The sequence below is a fragment of the Thermobia domestica genome, chromosome 13 (genome assembly GCF_964235325.1).
Source record: "Thermobia domestica chromosome 13, izTheDome1.hap1.1, whole genome shotgun sequence".
NCBI classification, from domain to species: Eukaryota; Metazoa; Arthropoda; class Insecta; order Zygentoma; family Lepismatidae; genus Thermobia; species Thermobia domestica.
In genome coordinates, this window is record NC_137466.1 from 217,372,343 (window position 1) to 217,397,696 (window position 25,354).

At 34.6% G+C, this 25,354-nt stretch overlaps 1 protein-coding gene across 5 annotated transcripts in view; it reads left to right on the forward strand.

The window, feature by feature from the left end:
- Window positions 1-25,354, forward strand: part of LOC145669024 (sodium-coupled monocarboxylate transporter 1-like) — a 159,507-nt gene that overhangs the window by 96,248 nt on the left and 37,905 nt on the right. For 4 of the 5 annotated variants that reach the window (XM_081737367.1, XM_081737366.1, XM_081737364.1 and 1 more), the window contains 4 exons: window positions 12,445-12,766; window positions 16,253-16,412; window positions 22,152-22,217; window positions 23,462-23,513. In XM_081737367.1, coding sequence (XP_081593493.1) covers window positions 12,558-12,766; window positions 16,253-16,412; window positions 22,152-22,217; window positions 23,462-23,513 — 487 coding nt within the window. In that variant the 5' untranslated portion in view covers window positions 12,445-12,557. Of the gene's footprint in view, window positions 1-12,444; window positions 12,767-16,236; window positions 16,413-22,151; window positions 22,218-23,461; window positions 23,514-25,354 lie in introns of all 5 variants that reach the window. The other variant, XM_081737369.1, reaches the window with a different exon arrangement.

The following is a 25,354-nucleotide window of genomic DNA, read 5'->3' on the forward strand; positions in this document are numbered from 1 at the left end:
TCTTGCTCACCGAGCTAATGGTGGAGCAGCTATTGGCTTCTACCACGCTTTACCCTTTCGACGCCATACCTGTCCACTTACCAATCTTCCAGAGCATGTTATCACAACATTGTATTTTCCCAATATCGCAATCAGTGTCATCACCATCTATATCCGTCCTGGACATCAGATTCCTCTTGCTTTTTTCCAACATATTTCACATAACTTTAAGCACTATTTAATCATGGCAGACATCAATCTCCATAGTCGAACTGATAATGAACGCACTACGTTCCTTCAATTTATTTCTTCGCATACAACAGGCATTATACATGATTTACCCACACCGTCCCGTCCTATCTCTCAAACAACGCCTGACGTTGTTATCACTTCTAATACCATAGCTTCCCACTGCACAGTCGAAGTTCTTGATCTCATTGGCAGCGATCACGCACCTCTCAAACTAACTTACCACCACAATACCGACAACAACCCTGTCAATGCACCACCTCCTCGCACATCCCTTCGTTACGACAAGGCCGACTGGAACAAATATCGTGAACATATTACCCATTCACTTCAAAATCACGCACCACCATCTACGGAAGAGCAGCTATACAACAGCATAACTACAATCAGCTCTGCCATTTCTAACGCATCCGAACTCTATATTCCCTGTACAGCTTCTGTTCCATACAAACCACAACTACCGCCTCAATACTTAATCATGATTCGCCGCTCTCGACAGCTATATCGGGAATACGTTCGTACTAGAAACCCAGAAACCCTTCATCACCATCATCAACTGCAACGAACTGTTCGTAATTATCTCAAAGCATATAAACTGAGAAACTGGGTAAAAACTTGTAATAACCTCAACGAAACCGGTCACCCTTCTAAATTCTGGAAACGTTTCAACGCACTCTGCGGTAAATATACAAAACCTCATTATCCTCTACTCCATAATAACACACCACTTCAAAGTGATCAAGAAAAAGCCAACGTCTTTGCAGACTACTTGCAGGAAATTTTCACACCCACACCGCTTTCCGATCTCACAGCTCCGCATCCTGTTGCCAACCTACCTCTTGACTCTCCGCATTTACAGCCCAGTACCACTCATACGCTTCCAAATCATCCGCTTACAACACCCATTTCTGCAACCGAAATTATCGCTGTTGTTAACCGCAAACGAAACTCTGCCCCAGGTTTTGACAGTATTACATATCGGCACATTAAGGAAAGTCCTCCTTTACTTCTGACGCTTCTCGCCCTCATCTATACTTTCATTCTCCGTACCGGATTCTTCCCAACGGATTGGAAAACTTCTAAAACACTTATGTTCCTGAAGCCAAACAAGCCCCCTACCGCCACATCTTCTTATAGACCTATTCAACTGACATCCACATTTAGCAAAATTCTCGAACGCATCATCGTTAAACGATTGCACCCATACTTAGAATCTAAAAATATCCTTCCTATTCATCAAGCAGGTTTTCGCCCTGGATTCTCTATCAATGATCAACTCCTTCGCCTCACCAGTCTCATCACAAATCATTATAATTCTGTCAAACCTTCTTGCTTACTTTTATTCGACCTCGAAAAAGCCTTTGATAAAGTCTGGCACCTGGCACTTCTTCATAAGCTTCTCCATCTGGCATTTCCCATTACATATGTTCGCTTTATCTATCACTTTCTTGTATGTCGTCTGTCTTACGTCAGCATCAATAATCAGCTTTCTCATCCCATCTTCCTTCTGTCAGGAGTACCACAAGGTTCTGCTCTATCTCCGCTGTTATATATCATCTTTGTAGCCGATTTCCCTCCACTTCCTCCTGATGTGTACTTATTTCAGTATGCTGATGATACTGCTTTCCTAGCCTTAGGAAATACTATCCGTCAGATCACTCGAGATCTCCAAGAAGCCATCAACCAGTTCACTCATTGGTGCCGGAAGTGGAGTCTTTCCATCAATGCAGCAAAAACTCAGGCCATTACCTTTCTACCCCCACGAAAGCGCACCAGAGTACACCGTAACCCATCGCTGCTTTCACTCACAGTTAATGATACTCCAATCATTCAAACTCGATCCGTTACTTACCTGGGCATTCTTTATGATTCTCACCTCACATGGAAACCACACCTCAAGAAAGTAGCTGCCAAAGCTTATCAGCGCCTGAACCTTCTAAAGCGACTGACTGGCACAACCTGGGGCCTACAACCTAAAACAGTTCTGAATATATATAAAGCGTTCATGCGACCAGTGCTTACGTATGGGTTTACTGCGTGGATTTCCGCCCTTCCAACCTACTATGAAAAGTTACGCATCCTAGAGCGACATGCGTTCCGCATCGCACATCGTATTCAATTACCAAGCCCAACCCGTGAGCTGTATGATCTCGTCACCTTCCCCGACATTTCGTATCATCTTGAATCTCTTAGACAGAAGTTCATCACAGTCCGATACACTTCTCACCAGCCATTACTCCTCGATACCATGCACTATCATGCTCTTCATCCTGTCCGTCCCCGCTATGCCTACTCCCCACTTAGTCTGCTCTTCACTCTATACTGTTATACGCTGCCACCTGATCACCCGGATTTACTCTTACTCGAAGACTATCACATTCATGCCCATCTACCGCACGTATTTCCATCATTTACTGCACAGTAAGACCTTCTGTCTCTAACAGGGCTCCCTCCGTCTTCATCAGCCTAGAGCAGCCCCTAGGCAGAAGATAACCTCATTTGTCATACTAATTTCCCTTGTGTTTGTCCCGTGTATTGCACCTCATCCCATTATTCACCTTCATTCTCTTTAATATAACTTATCAGGATTTCTCAATCACCAACTCATATATATAATTGCGTTCGGAGTTTAAGTATTTATGAAGTTTTTTCTCCATATTAATTTCCTTATATGTTTATGATCACTTTCTTTATATTTTCACTCATTATACTTGTTATTTCACTTTTTATTCATTCTATGTATTTATAACAATGTGTAACGTCAATTTATAATTATATAATTAAGTAGTTTTCACCTCTCCTAAATTTATGATTATGATCGCAAAGGTCATAATGTCCATATATTCTATGATAATAAATAAATAAATAAATAAATAAATGAAATCACTTAGCCCATCAGCCTATTAACCCTCTATCCATTAATCCTCAATAACTCTCCCCCCCTCAAAGAGGGTGTAGCCCTCTAATAGGGTGCTAGCCTCCGGCTAGCAAAAAAAAAAAAAAAAAAAAAAAAATAAATAATAAAAATGTTGCTTGTCACAAGTAAAATGTAATAATTTTATGCTTATTTTGATGTTTTGCAGAAGCGGATGCGACACTTGGGTGTTTTCACGGTTGTGCATTTTCTTCAATAATGGGGAAGGGGAGGGAAAAACATACCCAGACAGCATGTTTGCTTACCGCAAGCTTGCCTGTCGCTTTTATTTCATTTTATTTCGCTTTGGCTTATACACAAAAGCTTATTTCTGCTTAGCGCAAGCTGTAGTACGGGCAACCCATGCTTCACTTGCGAGACGCTTTTCTTTAGATTGAAGTAAAAAGCCAGCGCGCGTTCGATTTTCAGTTGTTCTCAAAAACTACGTGACGCTGACCTCTTAACTTTCGGCGACAAGGTAGTGTTCGCGTTGTTAGCGTCTTGTTAGCATTCAGCTTGAATAAAGGACAAACTTAATAATTTTTTTTAATTGTGCCGTCTAGTACTCTAGTACTCTAGTCCCACGTACCTATAATATCACTTTATTTTCTCATATTTCGGTAACCATGAGGCATAACGAATTATAGTATTTATATATAAAGCATAAATGTGAACATAGATGGCAGCAGATATGACCCTACGTATTTTGCGAAAGAATACAGAACTGTTGCAGATATTTTAATATAAACTTCAAGTTTAACTTACAGTATAAACTTTATCTGAACGCTGTGTTTAAAGTATAAACATTTTTCTGCGTTTTTATATAAAAAGGTAGAAATTTCAAATACTCGCGGCTAATATAACAACGTATTAGATATTTGTAAGAAGCAACGGCGCGTTGCTTGTCACAAGTAAAATGTAATAATTTTATGCTTATTTTGATGTTTTGCAGAAGCGGATGCGACACTTGGGTGTTTTCACGGTTGTGCATTTTCTTCAATAATGGGGAAGGGGAGGGAAAAACATATTGTAGCATAGATTTAGTCAGACAGTTAAATTATACTGTTTTATCTAAACTCGCTTACTGAAAGATTCCATATAACTTGTTTGGCGTGTTTCCGCTTGCAATAAGCTTAATAAAGCTTGCCATTGATGCGAATACGCTTATACTTGGATTGCGTTTGAGATAATTTGACTTGTGTTTAACTTGTGAGGACAAGCTTGGGCAAGCCTTGCCCAGATGTAACTAACTAGCTTGCAGCAAGCTAATTGGCTTGCATAGTATAGCTTGCGGCAAGCTAATTGACCTTGCCACAGCAAGCTTGTGGCAACTTGCAGCAAGCTTAAATTGCTGTCTGGGTATTGTAGCATAGATTTAGTCAGACAGTTAAATTATACTGTTTTATCTAAACTCGCTTACTGAAAGATTCCATATAACTTGTTTGGCGTGTTTCCGCTTGCAATAAGCTTAATAAAGCTTGCCATTGATGCGAATACGCTTATACTTGGATTGCGTTTGAGATAATTTGACTTGTGTTTAACTTGTGAGGACAAGCTTGGGCAAGCCTTGCCCAGATGTAACTAACTAGCTTGCAGCAAGCTAATTGGCTTGCATAGTATAGCTTGCGGCAAGCTAATTGACCTTGCCACAGCAAGCTTGTGGCAACTTGCAGCAAGCTTAAATTGCTGTCTGGGTCAATATATCAGTTTGCAATTCTAGTGCAACTAGCTCTTTTATCGTTATTTCTTCATTTTCGTTCTACATCTGTTAATTTTTTTATATATAAAAAGTTGTTTCCACCTTCAATGACAAAGAACTTGTTTGCCACAAAGGTAAGACTAGTTATCATATCAAAACTGTGATAACTAACTATATGAAACAGGTGTTCATTAGTGTTCGGGAATTGAGTTCTTGCATTTGATAACAATCAAGCAATTCATGTTGGGATTTGTTTGACCATTTGCTTTAGCACTGTCCATGTGACCTTAAACAAATGATACCTAAACATGATTTATGAATGTAATATTCAAATAGAAGGTCAGCTTGGTAAATTTCATCATCTTGAAGTCTGTTTCCAACAAAAAATTATTTATTTTAAATGATATTGTTATGACAAATTTTGCCGCTCCGTGCAAATGTACGTCTTGCACATGGGGTAGAGTTTATGAACAAAATGATAATAGTCGCTTTCGGAGAACTGTATCGAAGAAAATACCACCAAGAGGAAACTATCCCTTGTGGATTTTTTTAAAACGAGAAATTATTCATGCCATATTGTAGGGCTCTTACAGAAATGTTTATTCATGAAATTTGTACAAAATTCTCTAAGTAGTTCTTAAGAAAATCGTCCGTAAAGAATACCACAAGAGTAAACTACTGTTTGGGGAAATTATCATGCAAAATGACCAAATTAACTGAACCGTTTTTGACCAAATTGTTCGAAAGAGACTCTCCTGAAGGGTAAACCATCCCTTGTAAATTTTAAATGAAGAATTTATATAAAAATATATGTATATAAACAGAACATAGAACATATATTTATGAAACATATACAATGGATACTTTCAAATATCTAGGATTATAGAATAAATCCTGAGCCAAATAACATTGTTAGGGTCATCAGGTCTAGGAGGGCCAGGAGAGCAGGTCATGTAGCCAGAATGATAAAAAGTAGGAACGCTTTCAAAGTTTTAACTGGAAATCTAATCGAAAAATGACAACTAGGAAGACCTAGGCGCAGATGGGAGGACAATATTAAGATGGATCTCGTAGAAATTGGAATACAAAGTAGAAACTGGATCCACTTGGCTAAGGATAGAAGTCAGTGTAGAGCTTTTGTGAATGCGGTGTTAAACATCCAGGTTCCACAGACCATAGACTTGGTAAAAACAAAATTGCTTGAGTTGTTTTTGAAAAAATTGCCCGGGTGAAACTCACCCCAAGATTTTTTTCCCCAGAGAAATGACCTATACAATAATATAGGGTTGTTAATGACATATTCAACAAAATTATTAGACCCATTATCGGGAAGATCACATTTTTTAAAATCTTCATCCTTCAGTAAACTACCATTAATTTTGGGGGTAGGAGCAAAATTCTAAAAATTCCTCTGGGAAAGCGTATAAAATCCTTAAGTTTAAATTTTGGTTTAGATGCATTGAACGGCATGATCTTCAGGATCTCCAGGTGAGTGTGCATCAGGACGAACAGAGGGACAGATTGGAAAATCACTTTTTCAGTATGTAGAACTATGAAACGCGTAAATTCGTTGAAATTTCGAATTCGATTTTTTTTTTTCACGACCACTATACTTTTTTCTCTTCTATCTTCGCTCGAAAGTAAAAAAAAAAAAAAAAAAAGGAGTACTTGAGCTTTCACCGTGGAAGTGAATGATAATAAATGAGCGGGAAAAATACTTGTTTATTTAATAGAGTAATGAGATCGAAGATAGAATATGTTCCTCGGACGGTGAATCCATATCAAAAAGCCATTACTCGCTATCTCTAACTATTTTTGTCCTATGGCAATAAAGGTTGAAACCAAAAATCGACTATTTCAAATTATTCTTTGAAAAAAGGGCTAAGTGAAGAGGTAGAACCCATTTTGGGACAACTCAGTCGATTGCCACTTCTTTATATCTTTTACCGTTTTTGTTCTATCAAAATCAGTGTTGAAACCAAAAATAAGCTAATTTGAACTACTTCTGGTTTTGCAAGCATGTTGTGGATAGTCATGATATGCTGTCTTGAGGTGTTAAATTGTAAAAAAAAAAAAAAAAAAAAAAAAAAAAAAGCTTCTCGCTGTCTATTACCATGTTTGTTATATGATGATAAACGTTCAAACCGGAAATGGCTAATTTAACCACTTCCTGTTTGAATAGAGCTTCAACGGAGGAGATGAAACCTGTGACGCTGAACTGGTTGCAGAAAAACGCATCTTAATAGCATTTACCGTTTTTGCTCTACAGAAATTACTATTGAAACCGGAAGTAGTAGTAAATTTGAAACACTTCGGTTTCGGTAAATTGTTGTGGATAGTCATGATATGTTGTCTTGAGACACTGAATCGTTTACAATAAAAATCGCTTCCCGCTATCTGTTACCATATTCGTTCTATGGTGATAAACGTCGAAATCGGAAATTGTTAATTTAAACCACTTCCGGTTTGAATAGAAAGTTAATAAATATGAAACTTATTCTTGGAACACTGAATCGATTGCGAAAATCCGCTTCTTGATAGCATTTACGGTTATTGCTATACGGAAATCAGTATTGAAACTTGAAGTAATTGTAAATTTGAACCACTTCCGGTTTGGGTAGAGTGTTGTGGATAGTCATGATATGTTGTCTTGAGACTTGAATCGTTTCCAAAACACCGCTTCTGGCTATCTGTTAGCGTTTTCGTTCTGAAATACATAAACATTGAAACCATAAATGACTAATTTGATTCACTTTTAACAGAAGACATACAACCTATCCTTGGGACGTAGAGTCGATTGTAATAAACCGCATCTAGAGATCTCTTTCTGCTCAGACACCTGTCGACAGATGGACAAAGCTGTTCTACGTAGCCATAAGACTTTCGACACTTATGCATAGCATAGTTTGGAAAAATGAAATGAAATATTTAAGTTTAACGTCCCACGTTATGTCAGTTAGGCTAAAGTAGACGGTGATGATGAGAGATGAGTGAAATGGTGGAATGAAGAAAGTGGGAGGAAACGGGAGAACCCCGAGAAAACCCACGAGCACGGTGTTTGTCCATCACAAAGTCCACACAGCGCGAGCTGGGATCGAACCAGGGACCCTAAGCACCGGAGGTGAACGTTCTACCACTGAGCCATCGCGCCTCCCTAGCATAGTATAGTTGAAACATTAGTGTACTGTGAAATATATTAATGTACCCTCACTGTACCCTCACCTTTTCCCTTGGTTACGTGAATGTGTATAACACCAATTATGTATTGTGTATAAAATATTGAAAAGTGAATTTAGTTCTAGAAATAAACCACATCTTAGTTCCTTAGAAACAAAAATCACAACGTACTATATTGATAAGTTTCCATCCACTTGTTCCGTAACTTACTCTCGTAAATAGGCCATGCGATCTATAAAAAGACCAGTGATTACGGAAAATCCCAAACATCGTTAAAGGTTGTTACGGGGTCATTCAAACACTGTGACTTACAAGAAATAACCAATTTTTGTTTGTTTTATATAGTCGACAGAGAAAACCAACTTTAATCTTTGCTTACACCCTTTAAACAACCACTAATCCACCACTATGTATTATTATTATTATTATTATTATTATTATTATTATTATTATTATTATTATTATTATTATTATTATTATTATTATGGAAAGTAGTAGTTATAACACCTATAACCAATGCTCATAATATCAGTGATTATAGCCCTATTTCTATAATGAATGTTATTCCGAAAGTTTCGAGAAAATAATGTACAACTACTTGTATACATCATTATCTGTCAGCCGGATATTAATCAACATGGGTTTATAAATGGTAAATCAGTTAATTTCAAGCTTGGCAAGTTTCATACAAAGTTTGTTTTCTGTTATTCGAACTGGTGGTTAACCTGATGTTATTTACTTTGAATTTGCAAAAGCGTTTGATAAATTGCCTCATCACTTATTAATAAGTAACTTTTACAAATACAAATTGTCATATTGTATAACAAAATGGCTAGATTCGTATTTAACTAACAGAACACTTAGAATCAGGTATAATGGTTATATTTCAATTTATAACACACCATCTGGAGCACCTCTGGATTCTAACATGGGTCCCTTGCTATTTTTAGTTTATATAAATAATTTACATGATAAGTTAATCTATAAATATTTTATGTACGCTGATGACATTAAAATAATTAATGAAATACTGTTGAAGATCAAGTTATATTGCAAGAAACATTGATATACTAGCTAAATGGTCAGAGAATAATGTCCTACCTTTGAATATTGCCAAAACTCAAGATATAAATTTTACCAGGAAATTAATATTTTGTTGTATAAAGATATAATAATAGATAATCAGAAAATTGAATTTGGAACTTTAGGAATAATATTAGACAACAAATTACTATTTCAAAAACATCTATAGAGAATTAGATCTAAGGCTAAAAAAAGAAAAAAAATGATAAAATGGCTTTGTCGTAATTTTTCATATATTAATACTTCCAAAATTCTCTACTTGTGTAACCCTTAGAATTAATATGTCTGCGCAGTGACGACATGGACTCTAGAATTTATTGCGCAGGTTGTAATGGCAGGACGAACATTTCGTTGGTAATTGCAGTGTTCCCAGCCATTTTTTTTGTATTTTTTTTTCGTAACGATAGGTGATTTTTCGCTACTTTTGGCAACACTGCTTTCCTCAGAGACCACATATGAGTCTCGATGTTACGGAATATGAAAGCATGGTTCCTAACAAATCCAACAAGGTATCAATTATCATCCTGCTACAATATCTCGAGTTACACATCAGCATTCATTGCAAAATAATTTATGTGCAAAAATAACCCTATTTATCATATAATATCAGGGTTTCACATATCATTTTTTTTTCTTAGTAGGTGCTCACTAGGATTTTGCGATACTTGCAGGATATATTAGCAATAGTCAAGCAAACATTTTCCATTGTTTTTCTACAGCATAAAAGCAGTATGGCCAGCCATTTGTTTTTACAATTTTTTTTGTAAAAATATACGAATTGTCCTTACTTTTGGCAACACTGTTTTCCCAACGGACCTCATATGAGTCTCGATTGTTACGGAATATGAAGGCATGGTCCCAGACGAATCAACAGACGTATAAATTATTGTTCTACTATGAACCAAGATATACTTGCGTAAGTAAAAATATTTAATTTTCGCCTAAAATACCCATTAATTCTAAGGGGTATTATGGTACGGTGATTTGGAACAATCAAGCCAAATATTTAGTAAATACTATTGAGTGTATTCAGGGTAACTTCCTAGCCGGGTTACGATGGAAGCTCAAATATTTCAAAGATATGATATTATCCAGTATACGCATATATATATATATATATATATATATATATATATATATATATATATATATATATATATATATATATATATATATATATATCATTTGCCTTTAGCTGATAGCTGATAGATTTTATTTTCTTCATAATGTTCTTCGTGGATGTTTCAAAGAGTCCATAAGAACTCCTTACAGTAACACTAGAAATTGTTCGTTTCATCTGTAAAGCTTCTAGTCTGAAATTTATTTATAAGACTATTGAAACCAGTAGCGTCATTTCAGATTTGGCTTTGGGGGGGTCAAGACCTTTTGATATAAGTAAAATTTCGCGTTGTTCACTGACTTACTACTATTCTATTGATAAAATCTATATAAACCTCAAACTCACGGAGGGGGGGCAAATGCCCCTCCTTGCTCCCCCTAAATGACGCCCCTGATTGAAACTGTAAATAAATTTTATTCTATTATAGATATTTTCCAAAATAAATTTGTTAAAAGTTCGTTCAGAACTTGAGTTATTACTCAACTTTCTTAGTATGGTGCCATTTCAGAGTTTTCTTTTTTAAGTAAGGGAAGTTAGTTTTGAATTTTAACCATGTTTTTTTTTTTTTTTTTTTTTTTTTTTCATCTATTCGCTTTCCTTAAATAGCGTCTTGTGAATGAGTATATTTTGTTTGACGTGTTTCAAGTTCGAAATATTTGTTTTCAACCTGTAACAGCAACTATTCACATATATCTTTTATAAAACTATTTTTCCTTCTAATAATTTGTAAACAGATTTAACTATACTGCGAATAATGAGTTCTATTTTTTTATATTTTGTATAATAAGTTGTACTTAATGTTATACTTTAGAATGTTATATTATATTTTCATGCGTCTCATGTTTGTAAATACACTTTTTCTGCTTTTTTCCCTTTGGTGTACTTGTGGTTGTAATGCTGTTTTTTCTCCAATAAACATATTTCAAACATTATTATTATTATTATTATTATTATTATTATTATTATTATTATTATTATTATTATTATTTATATCAAATTCATAATAAAATCAAATGTACGAGGGTAAGTCAATAATTATCAGCAATGTAGCCATAATTTTTCTTATATTGTTCATACTAGCGTCTTTCTTCGTTTATTGTATTGTTATGCTGTTATGGTCATGCTATGAAAGTTTGATCCTAATTCCTCCATTTGTCTTCCTGTTGTTGCAGATAGATCATGGCCGCTCCATTAGGAGTTTGCATCAAAGAGAAGCAAAGAGCAGTGATCTGTTTCTTTTTTCTGATCGGAAGGTGTATCAGGAACCATGAATAATTTCCAGACTACGTGCCACTTCGTCAATAGTTAATCGTCTGTATATCAGAACCATGTTAGTGCACACTCTATGTCGTCATCATTTTTGGCCGTAGATGGTCATCCGGCTCGTGCGTAACACATGTGCGACCATTTTTTAATTTTTCAATCCATTCATAGACACTCCGTTGCGACAAGACACTGTTCCCGTATTGTGTCGAAAGTTTATGATGAATTGTAGACCCTTATACATCTTCCGACCACAAAAACCGGATCACTGCTCGTTGTTCCCCTTTGGTGCAAATTTCTAATGGAGCGGCCATGATTTATCTGCAACAAAAGGAGAAAATTAGAGGAATTGTAATCAAACTTTCATAGCACGACCACAACAGCATAACAATAAAATAAACGAGGACAGAAGTAAGGATGAACAATGTGAGGAAAATATGGCTACATTGCTGATAATTATTGACTTACCCTCGTTTAAACTTGCTGATAATTGTGTTTTCCTCATTGTTTTAGTTTCAAAAGCAAAAGACAATAAGAGAAATATCGGTGAGGTTGTATATGAGTATTTCAAGCATGTGTTGTTTGCCACTCTAATTTTATATATCAATGTTCTAGTTGAGCTATTTTACTCTTTTTTTTATTATTATTAAAATAAAATCTTGTTACAATTGTATTCAAAAGTGCACCAAAAAATGAAAAAAAGAAATAAAAGTAAATTTTAAAAACCAACGAGTCGTGCCACTAAACTTTCTCTTCTTTTTATGTCAAGTCATAAATTATTCCGAATCATAGTTTTTTTTTTTCGGAAATATTTATATAACGAAGTGTGAGCAAAATTATAAAAGTTTTAGGAAAACTACGTCCGTAGAAATTGTATCTCATTAGTGTAACGTCTTTTCTTAGGATTCTTCTTTGTTGGGGACCATTGAAACATTATTTTTCTTTCTTCTTTCGTTTCAGGTGTGAAAGTACAGAGCAATAGAACCGAAATCACGGCTTCCTCAATTGAAGGTCTTTTCTACCACCACCAGCTGCTTTTAGTTTTCCTTGTTGCTTCGGGGACTTGATCCAAGATGAACACCACAACGGCAGAATTTACTCAACACACCCTTCGACTCTTTGACTGGGTGGATTATTTAGTATTTTCCATCATGTTGGCTCTGTCCGCCATGATTGGCATATATTATGGATGTTTTGGCGGGAAACAGAAAACAACCAAAGAGTACCTCATGGGAGACAGAAATCTCGGGGCTTTCCCCGTTGCAATGTCCCTTGTTGCAAGGTGAGTGGGTTTCTTTAGTTGTTCGAATTCTTTGGTAACAGGAAAGTAGTAGGAAGTATAGGCTGGGAAGGCTCCAATAACTTCGAGAGATTTTACAGGCAAACTTTTGTATAGTAATAGATGATTTTGGTTTTTTAAAACCGGTCTAATTATTTTATGCATTAATATCTTTGAATCTAATCTGTAATTTCAAGTTAAAAAAAAGTAACGACCAACCAAAAATTTTATATTAATAACTTGTCCCACAGTTTCGACAATATATCATTGTCTTTATCAGACACGTTTGTTACAGTTTCCACAATATATCATTGCCTATATCAGACATGTTTGTCACAGTTTCGACAATATATCATTGCCTTTACCAGACACGTTTGTCAAAGTTTCGATAATATATCATTGCCTTCATCAAACATGTTATATTTTGGATTTTTTAAAATTGAATATGTTTTGTGTTCAGTTCTGTAAATATTTTTCAGTTTTTCCTACTGAAGTAGTATTTAATTTCACATAGCTATAAGATAATAATAATTTACATCAATTATATTGGTTTCAAACAAATATTGAAACATTCATATTAAAACACTTCCCCTTTTGCATATTATTCATAACTCTACATTTTCTTTACGTCTATGAGAATTTTTGTATGGCTGTCGACCCTACAGAAAATTCTTCTTCCTTCTCTTCGTCGAGAACCTCACACTAGTCCCGCCCCATAATTTGAAATTTTGTTAAGAGTTCATTATCTGTATATTCCTTGTATCTACGTGTACAACAAGCTGTAACCGCTTGAAAAGGATGATGAGACTCTGATGGAATAAGTAGACTTTTAGCAAATAAACTCTTTTGCCATAAAAAATTTCTGAAATCATCGTTCCTTCAAGTGCCTTTGTTAAGCAGTTAAAATAGGGTAAGTTTGGGTGAATCCGGACAGTTCTGATGTCTCTTTCTTTTACTATTACCCCGCTAAACGAAAATATCCAATACTTCGTTATATTATTTAATGATTTATTGGTATACATGTGCAACTGAAATAGTTTTCCTGGAATGGCATGTTAAGAAATAAAATATAATTTTCTGAAAGTTGACCAAATCTTTGATTTGCAAATTTGGAAGGGTCAATCCGGACAGTAGGTTGGCGATTCCGGACACTGACCTTTGAAGGAAGATATATATACATGATAGGTATATTTTAGCTTACTATCTTGCCACACTAACATTCTAACAAACAGAATACAAATACAAATACATACAAATTACTAACATAGCAATTTCTATACTAATTACTGTTGAAACTGTAAGCTAAATTCACAGTAGTGTAACTACCAGTATAGTGTTTCATCATTAAACATAGTAATCACATTTGTTTCCATTAGAACTACATTGTACTCCTATTATTTGCTAGTAACAACTAGATTATTAGTAAAATGTATAATACTTGTGTACTGAGATTAGCATTTATATATATATTTATTATTATTATTATTATTATTATTATTATTATTATTATTATTATTATTATTATTATTATTATTATTATTATTATTATTATTATTATTATTTTGTATTAATGACGTCTGCCAGTTTCGTGAAGCACTAATCATAATTTAGACACATCGTCCACAGATAAAATACGGTTCCTTTCACCTCCCACACATCTTTCATGAAACCAGGCCTTATATACAGTACAGGACACCTAGGAACTGTATTTGCTTGATGATGGTGCATAATAATTTTTCCCACAAAACCTACAGTTGTTTTCATCCATACCTTCGATTGTGTTTGAGGAGACAGTTTGAAACAAACTGCAATTCGTGATACTTAATCTTTTAGCAACGCCGGACCTTTGGGATGTGGATTTGGAAGAAGCAACAGCAGGAAAAGATATGGACTGTTTAAATGAGGACTCTGAAGGCGATTGAGACGTGTTTTAGGGTAAGTCTGATGACACAGAAGAGAAATTGCTTCCAGTTACTGGCGGATCATGTTCATTAGACAAAAGAAATTCATGTTCCCGAACTCGTTGCGGATCAAATGGGAATATACCAGATGATGTAGCCATTCAGAAGCGTAGAATTTTTGAGCACCTTCTGATTATCATTTTGTAATTTAGTTGTGTTTGTAAATCCTAAGGTAATTTTCTGGTGATTCCTTGGGGTCCACTTATCTCAAAAATGAATAGACGCTAGAGATAAGCCATAGACCTCACGTACTATTTCACACTCATAAACGTGAAAAGCGGGAGAGGAGAGAGTGTTCTGAATCCTCTTAGTTCATTAATTACATTGGCCGGATTCACCTTAACGTAATAAACGTGTCCGAATTCTCCCTTCCATAAACGTCTGGATTCGCCCGTTTTGAGCACTGTAAACTTGTGCACGCGTTGAGCAGGCACTCAAAAAGTAATATAATTCTTCCAATATGCAACGAATAAAGTAGGGTCTTTGCTTCGATATATATCTTACTTAACCATTTGCTGACAGCCACTTCTGTGTGAAACCTTAACATATTCCACTAAAAAGTTACATCAGATCAAAAAACGTGCATGAACTCTCCTGTTTCTTCTTCTTTCCCCCACCGTTGAAACTACGTATAAGACTCTTTCCACTTCCTACTAAGCACTGAACTGTACGAAGGTACGGTGCTTCAAATAGGCATCACAACAAGTCTCCACATTACACATGCGAAGAACAGTATCATTGTAAGCTTACGATGTCCGGATTCAACGACTGTCCGGAATCACCCAAACTTACTATATATACATGTGTATTGTTTTACATGTGTATTGTTTTAAAACACACATTTAATATCTATTACTGCTGTATTTTTTATTGTTTAGTCGTACATACATTGCGAAACAAGTCATATGTCTTTAGAGAAGGAGCTCGTCAAGTTGGTGAGAGTCATGATGTGATCTGTTTGGCCTTCAAGAGTACAACGCAAAAGGCTTATTTTGTTCTCTCGCAAATGCTATCTAAAAGGTTTTATGGGATCCAAGAACACATATATATGTTATCGACATGACCTTCAGATAGAGTAAACACGTATATAGCTTCTTTCCTCCTTCTTCTCTCCCCCTCTACAATTCCCTTATCATTACAGAGCCGGTCGAGAGGGTCATAAATTTTTGGAAAAGGGTTTTTTTTTCACAAAAAATCCCTTTTTCAGGTATATGGTACGGAGATGCGAATAGTACCGTTTGGAAGGGTGCTTTATTCTGAAGAGAATGAGGTACGAACTAAAATCCTAGGATAAATAGTGGTGACGAAGTAGGGATCTAATATTTACCTTAAAAACTTCAAGATCCCAAAAGGATTAATGTTATCAGAAATATTCTTCTACTTCAGATTTACTTGTGTAGATTATAGGTATGAAACAAATTAACTGAAAAGTTAACTGTATGGAAACTAATGAAGGTTAATTAATATCGAGACAGCTGGTAAGCTAAATAGGACGTGTACAATGATGCACAGTGCTTTTGTCTTTCAGTTACATCTCCGGAGTAACAGTTCTTGGAACCCCAGCTGAGATCTACAACTTCGGCACACAGTATTGGATCATTGTAATTGGTATTATATTTATGGGGCTGACAGTAGCCATGGTGTACCTGCCTGTATTTTGCAAACTTGAAGTTAGATCTTCATATGAGGTAAATAGTCATTAGTAGATACAGATAGATTTCAATGATCATTTTCTATTATATTCTTTAATTATGTTAAATATAAATATGTGTAATAAGTATCTAACGTATAGAAATTGAATTGTACAGGGTAATCGATATAAATCTTTCCCATTTCATTAATCTGCAACTTCTAAACAAATCAAAACAAGCATAAGTATTTCTGTAATCAATTGTGGAATGTGCAGTGAAGCAGAAGAATCGTTTCGTCGCAGAAAATATTAGAAATTTCATGGTCCTTTCTGTACCTATGACCCATAACTCATCCTAGGTTCTTTGCTAATAGCATAATAAATAAATAAATAAATAAAAACGCCCAATAGCTTCCAGATCAACTGACTTAATATCTTCTAGTGATATAAAAAGAATGAAAATTTTGTATTATATAAATAGGTAGATACACAGCCACGGATCCAGGATATGATCAAGGGAGGGGCTAAACCACAGTTTGCCGCTTTATCCAGTGTAAAGAAAGTAGGATTGAAGCCCATTTTATCCAGTGTGTACCTGAGCGTCAAAGGCGGAGGCTATAGCCCCTATAGCCCTCCCCTTGGATCCGCACCTGAATATATATATATATAATTAAGTATTCTGCCTATTGGGAGGTCCTGGAATTAGATATTTCTTTTTTAAGGTTTGGACCTGGAAATCTTTCTTCCACGTTTCTGAATCTTCAGCTTCCCCTTTTAACTCGTAATAATTTTTTTTCTGTTCTTTGAATCATCGATCAGTTGCGTTTATCTTTTTCCTATTCCTCGCTTTCCTTCCATCTTGCCTTCTATGGCGGTATGAAGAAGACAATTTCTTCGCAAGATATGTCCAATCCAATTGGACTTCCTAAGAAGGATGCTGGCTAAAAGCGCTCTTCTCTTCTCTCCTATCCGTTTTACTCGTTTGTTACTCTCTCTGTCCATTTTATCTTCTCCATCTTTCTCCAACACCACATTTCAAAGCTCCCTAAATATTTCTTCTCTAACTTCATTAATGTCCAAGTCTCTGAACCATACAGTCCAATGCTCCATATATAGCACTTGACCAACTTCTTCCTAAGTCCAATATTAAGGCTGCTAGTTAAGAGTGATCTTTTCTTGTTGAATGCTTCTTTGTCTATGGGTAATACTTGGCCTGATCTCTTTGCTGCAATAAACGTCTCTCGTCAAAATACTTCCCAGACACTTAAAATAATCGACATCTTTAAGTTCTGTTTGTTCTATTCTGGCCCGTAAATAGTAATAGAGTGCATAATATAAAATATAATTCAATCGTGAAAAGTATTCTCATATTGTACGATGACTATTTTTTTTTTTTCTCAATCTCAACCAAGCTGCCAAAGTAGAGCTACGTGTGATGACGAAACAGACGTTAGACAATCGTTTCATTAGGAGTCTTCCATCCCCCACAGTGATAGACTTCAATCATTGTGGAATAGCAAGTGTGAAATCTTCGAACTGTGAAACTTTCGCCAAGTGTGAACTACATGATATAATTCTTCACATAGCTGCTGAGTTTCCTGGAATTCCAAGATCAGTGAGTTAAGAAAGCAGAATTTATGACTTTCATTGACTACATCATTCACACTTTCATCAAGGTCGCCGTAGCCACAGATTTCTACTTTCGGCGTATGCGTCAGTAATTCCTTTGAACACTCTCCAGCACTCGAGTACACAACTATCACTTATAAAGGTCTCATGCGACGATTAATTTTGGCTGTAGTATTATGCTCTTCCACCTGCAGTATTAAATTATATTTTTACTTCACACTTGGCGGGCGCTTCAATTAAAGGGTTATAATTAGTTTCCAATACGCATTTACTTTCCGCTCATAAATTTAATGTGTCTACTCTACACCATACAAATTTCCATATTGCTTGCAAAGTTCTTTTCTTTTTCTTTTATCACGGATTAGGTCCCTACCGAAAAGCTAACGCTAGGTTACATCTATAAAAGTCGATATACAGACCTATAACATAGTTGGGAGCTCAAGCAACATATAGGTATACTGCAGTAATGCATTTGATAGATGACAAATAAAGACCTCTTTTATTATTTTATTTTATTTATTTATTTATTTACTTTTATTTTTTATTTTTTGTTATTGAGAATGATTTACGTGTTATCTTAAAATTATATATAATCTGAAAAAAGTAAATTTCTTGTCGAAAGAAAAGACAAAACGAAGAGTTTACAAATATGAAAGAAAAAAAAAGCTTTATGCTTATGATTTTGTTCCAAAGGTAAAATAATAAAAGACGATATCCCAATGATATACAGCCAATGTCATAAGGCAAATACACAAACATTTCTTAGATGTATGTTAATATATTAGAAGGTTTCCGATAGATTCTTTCTCGAACTTGTATATCAGATTGCAAGAAAATTCTTCTTTAATATCACTAATCCGAGAGTACCCTAAGGATCAGTTCTTGGTTCATTAGTTTTCCTTATAAATAATATTAGCTTAGCACAAGGTGTTTCGCTTATTAAGTATGTTTTACGCCCCTTGTGCCACCAGTGACCCACTTTATTTTTCACTACGTTACATGGGCTTTATCATTCATTTAGCCAAACCCCCGTTGTTCCACTTCAGGCACACTACCCGTTCTCTTGTTGTATGAATTTCGTTTAATTTTCTTCTCAGGTTTTCGATGTAACACGGTATTTTTCAATTCAGTTGCTAACGAATAAAACTGGTCTTGGGCGTTTATGGGTTAAAGATGTTATGTAACATTAACAATATTAATTAACTCCATGGCTTTAGAAAGTCAAAGGTTTATCATTGCAGAAACTAAAGATTATAATTCGATATTCAATCCTATTCAGTTGCTGTTATTCATTCTTTTCATATTACTTTTATTATCTTTCCATTTTCTTAATCTGCCCAAAAGTGCCTTTATATGACACCCGACGCGTATTTTCCTTGGGAGAGAAATGTCTTGTCAGTGGCGGAATTAAGACTCTTCAACTCATATTGTTTCAGAATTTTTTATACATTTTAATGCAGTAAATGTTATTTTGCACAACGTCTTGTTGAACGGGGTTTAAAAATCGGAAACCCTCACTGCGTCCTCTCATTGTAATTTAATCGCCTTAATTTAATTGTCTGCCGTAGATTTCCTGACATGTACATATATTATTATGTAGATATCATAACAAGGTATTTATTATAATAATTAATCTAAATATTACATTAATAATTTAGTCGAATGGTTAAATGTCAATTAATATTGATTCCTTGTAAATTATTAGTAATTGATTCCACATAATGATAAAATAATTCTTCTGAATTTTTACTATCCTCTTCAAATTGAACTTATTTCTTACGTAATTGTAAACAATAAGGGGTCGACCTTTCTGGATTAACCAAATTTCTTCCTGTTCATTATTATAGTAATCTTAACTAAAAATTTGGAGAATTAAAAATTAAGAATTTTGCAGCTTAACCCAATTTGAGTCATTTTTGTGTTGCTCTTTGTAGACTAAGAGGTAACCTCACAACTCAAACCATGTTTCAAGTATGTTACATATAGTTCTAGGCATTATAATATATTAGAAACGTATTAGAAACATAATGTATTCAGATGCTTCAATGGATATACTGCACTTTTGGCTTGCAAAAACAAACCATTAACTGCTATGATTGGGTTATCACCAAAAGATACTTGGATGCTATATTTCCATCACAATCTTTTGTCTTTCCTTTTGCTTATCTATAAGTATTTTGTTTACTTGAATATCAAACATTTGACTATTAAAGACAATAACGAGGAAACTGTTCTCGAATTTGCTCATTTATTTTCTTAAAGCTCTCGTTTTCTTCATCTTGAATAAAACAATATTTGTAACGTTGCAGTGTATTTTGTGGGCGCTTGAGCACATCAGCCCGAAATTCAAGTCACAAACCCTCATAAGTGATAAAAAATCTCTCAGTTTCCTTTTCCTAGATTAATCATGAGCCGTCTGCAGATAACTTCACCATACAGGACGCTAATTCCTGTAAGATAAAGCATGGAGTTTGAAAAGTTAAAACATAACAAATACACACTTACTGTAAATTTTATTGATTTGAAAATAAGAATAAAAGACGTTGGGCCTACAGGAGTTTCATAGCTTGATCTAGACTTTTTTTTTTTTAAATGTGTCTGATCCTTTTTGATAGTGGTATGTTGAAAAATGACTATGAATGCTACTTATTTGGAGGTCAAATATTTTACTATTAACAATATATCATGCTAAGGTAAAAGAGTGTAAGTTATAAAACAAAGTTTATAAAATATTTAAACAAAATTCTTATAGATTTTCAATTAAATATTCTTATTAGTGGAAAACTTTTAAAATTATTAATTAACTGAAAAATGCCTTCTAACTACTCAAATCGTTTAGAATTATATCGATTTCCCTATGGAGTTGGCTTATCCAATCTTGCCATTTTACTTACTCACATTCTTTAAAAATGAAAATGAAATCTTTGAATTCTACGTCCCATGGGTATGCCGGCTAGGCTAAAGAAAACGGTGATGATGAGAAATGAATGAAATGGTAAAATGAAGAAAGTGGGAAATAACGGGAGAACCCCGAGAAAACCCACACGGTGTTTGCCCACCACAAAGTTTACTTGGCGCGAGTTGGGATCGAACCAAGAACCCCATGTGCCAGATGTGAACGCTCTACCACTAAGCCACCGTGGCCCCTCACATTCTTTTGTTCTAGCATGGTAGTATATATATATATATATATATATATATATATATATATATATATATATATATAATATCAAGTTTACTGATATAAGAACTGAAATCAAATTAAATTAACACAGAAAGAGTGAAAAAGTGAATGACTGGACCGTGATTCAAACCCAGGATTTCCGGCATACAATGCTGATGTGTTAACCACTACGCCACCTAGTCTGTAAAAATAAGTTTAAAACGATTGTTTTCTCTTTTCATTAATATATACAAATTAAATTAGTTTATACTCGTACAAAGTTAATTTATTTCATAAATCTTGTATTTTATATATGTATGTAATCATATTTGTTTAAGACACTTGATAATTTACATTTTATACTTTGTAAAATTTCATTATTAGTGTATTAACTTGTTTAGTTCCTTCTTACAGTTTCGTACTAATTAATAGTTCATTTTAATATTTATGAAATTAAAAACTTACTCGTGTACTTAGATGATACTTACCTGGAACATAAGCAAATGTAGTAATGGAAATGCAATATACTGCGAGTATATTCTGTGTGCGAGTGCTTGCTTAATATCATATCGAGTTCAAATGTCAAAGTCAGTTAGATCAAGTTAACTTGCTGCCGAATAAATTCGTGTATCTATTTACCAGTATTGTTTCAGTATTAGAACTACCTTATTTTCTAATGAATGAAAAAAGTTTTGTTAGAAGTAATTTTAGACATAATGCACAAAGAATGAGAAAGTGACCGTTCACCAGCCATCGGCCCGGTATGTCTTAGGTCCCGGGTTTGAGTGTCGGTCCAGTCGGTCACTTTCTCACTCTCCGTGCGTTTTGGAATTCACATCTACATCTACAGAGGATCTGGTGTGTTAAAAAATCTGTTGTTTTCTCTTTCATTAATATTAATAATTTTAGATAATTTTTGTACAATCAGTTTATTTATTTATTTATGGTGATGTTTGAAGTTATAAATATGATAAAACTTATACTTTTTTCTCTTTCTACTTACAGTACCTTGAACTTCGGTTTGGACAACCAGTTCGCATTTTAGCATCTGGTCTTTTTGTACTTGATGAGGTATGGAAGAAAATTAAAATAGGAATAATTTATACTTCTTATCAATAACTTGTTCTTGAAACTTTTTCATAGAGAAACTCACAAGTTGTTATTTGAATTTATTTAGTTTAAAATACGAGGAGTAATCAGAAAGTAAGGTTACAAAAGCCTGCAGTGAAATGTGTATATATTATTTCATACAACCAATACAGCCAACAGATAATACCTACATTAGGTTATTTTTTGACATATTCTTCATATCGGTTGAGGCATTTGTTGCATCTTGGGATGAGTTTGAAGATTCCTTCCTGGTAAAAATTCCTGTTCTTGTGTGTTCAGCCACATTGTCACGAAGTGTTTCACGTCCTCATCTCAAACGAAGCGATGATCTCTTAGGTGCTCTGAATTGCAGGTTCCCAATTCTGCCATCAGATGCCATGATATGATCCTCCTGTTGTCCTGAATAAGCTCCTCCACGCGAGCTGTGTTCAGATCTGTTAATAGCGTCCTCGGTCTTCCACTGCGCTCCTCGTCGGTAACGTTTTCTCTACCAGCCACAAACTTTCGACACCATTCTCCGACATGCTGACGAGACATTACAGTCTCTCCGTAAACTTCTACCAACTGCCGGTGAATTTCAGCCGCGGTTACATGTTTCGCCCACAGAAATCGAATAAGTGAGCGGACTTCTTGAGACCAGTTTTTCAAACGAGTCGCCATTTGTGTTTACCTACAACTAGCGCCGTGAGTGGCGGCAGACTGAAACTCTGCACAGTTGCCAACCCCGTATATTAATATTGCCGCACACTCCTCATTCCTCTATAACAGATGAAACTCCAAAAATATTGGCCTTGTAAGCTTAGTTTCTTATCCTCTCTCGTATTATTAAGTTTCAAGTTTAATCTAACACATTAAAGAAAATATTAAAAGCATTGAATTTGCTCGATGAGTAGATACAGTATTAAAATAAGTTAAGCATTGACAGAAGTTTTGGAATAAATGTACAAATTAAATTTAAAAATGGATTCCTTCTGATAAATTTTCTCCTTTCATTGACCTGTGAAATGATTTCAGAACAATTTCTGTGTAACTTTTACGGAAAGGAATTAAGTAAAGATAGAGAACTCATCCTAATTATTTCATTAAGACACATAATTTAAGGTTTCTTAAAATGCAACCGCAAGAAATACATAAAAAGCTCTATAGGTTGCTCTACTGCTTTTGTTTTTTAAATAGTTAAAGTTGTTTCATTTTCTTTTTTTCAGGTTCTTTTCATTCCCATCGTGATCTATGTACCTGCTTTGGCTTTTAATCAAGGTATGTAATAAGACTCACCAATCCCAAGTAAGTATACAATTTTAGATATAGTAGTATGAGTCCCACTGTTAGGACAAATCAAACAACAATATATAGTCTCCTACTGAACGGTTCATATATTTCTTATACGATACTTAAACCAATAACTGAAAAAACTTTTCCAACAGAATAAAAAAACAATTCAATTGCATCAGATTAGTAACGAATGACATATGTACATTGTAGCGCCATAAAAAATTATTTCTCACGGTTTTCTCAAAAACTACGCATGAGCCATTATGATGACATAAACGCTAATAATATTTTGAAATTTTTAAAACTTTTTATTTATTAATTAGCAATCGTTAATAATGATGTGTTTATTATAGATAATATTCTACTGACATTCGAATATTTTTTAGTTGAATGAACGTGCCGTGTCGTGGGGGAGGGGGGCGAGCGAGGCTACGGTTCCGGGCGCCAAAGTAGGGGAGATGCAAAATTCGAAAGAAAAAGTAAAAGAAAAGGAGGAACGAAAAAGAAAGAAAAAATTACTTGGAATATTACTAGTATGTACTTAAATCCTCTTCCTGGTTTAGGAAGTAGTCCTATAATGTTACTTATGTTAGGAAAATGCATGTGCACATATATAAAATGGAGCAAAAAAATAGTAAAAAGTGCTCAAAATCAAGGAAAAGCAAGGTTTATTTTTTAAAAATTTCTTACACTTCGCGCCAACAATGGTGGCGTATCGCGACTGGTCTCTCGACCTCACCCATATGTACGGGGCCGCAGTCGTTACTCTCACCCCGGGCACTCAGTTTCCACGGCTCGGCACTGTGAATGAGTCATTAACTTAATAATATTTAGTAACTGATGGTAATATAATAAATAGATTTTACTCTTTTGTAAGACAAAAGAGCTAGTTCTAAATGAACATGACTTACCTTGTACCTCCATTTTCTTCCTTTGATTGAAATTTTCAATCTTCACGGGAATCTTCTTCAGCAACAGATTCTATTACGTCAGCGGACTCTTTCTTTCACATTTCCCGTTTTAGTTTTTAGCTTTCTTTTAAAATATAAAGGGCTTATCTGACTGCAATGATGTGAACAGACTTTAGGGGAGATTGTTGAAATTCAGCTCAAATCTAGAAGAAACTATGTAGATTCTATATTCCAAAAGCAAATTGTCCTAAAATGGATGAAACATAGTCATAAAAGCACGAAACATTAACATTAATGTCAATGGAAAATGAATGGAAAACAAAGATTTCCTCCACTTATCTGAAAAACCAAAAGAGGGAGATGGTTGAAATTCAGCTTAAATATAGAAGAGAGAACGTAGATTTTAGATTCAGAAAATAAATTGTCCTAAAGTGGACGGAACGTAGTAAAAACTCAGGAAACATGAACATTAAAGTCAACTGAAAATCAATAAGAAAAAAAAATGAAGTCGTTCACATATCTCAAAAACTATAATAAGGAGATAATTGAAAACCTATTGAAACTAATTGAAAGCTTATTATAAAGACATAATGGTGCTTATAAACGGTGTATAGCACGTAAGGCAAAGGTAAATATAAATAGAACATTGTCAAAGGTCAAGTTCTTTGAGTAAAATCAATAATAATAATAATAATAATAATAATAATAATAATAATAATAATAATAATAATAATAATAATAATAATAATAATAATAATAAAGTGTATGCATCTTCTTCGAGTTACCTAGGACGCCCCATGCGGAAGTTACGTGCTTGATATATCTCACATCTGGATTTGGAATATCCAGACTCGATTTAGCACTCAACATGATTTTGGCCTGATCATGTGACACAGTCCTGGTCCTTATGGCAAA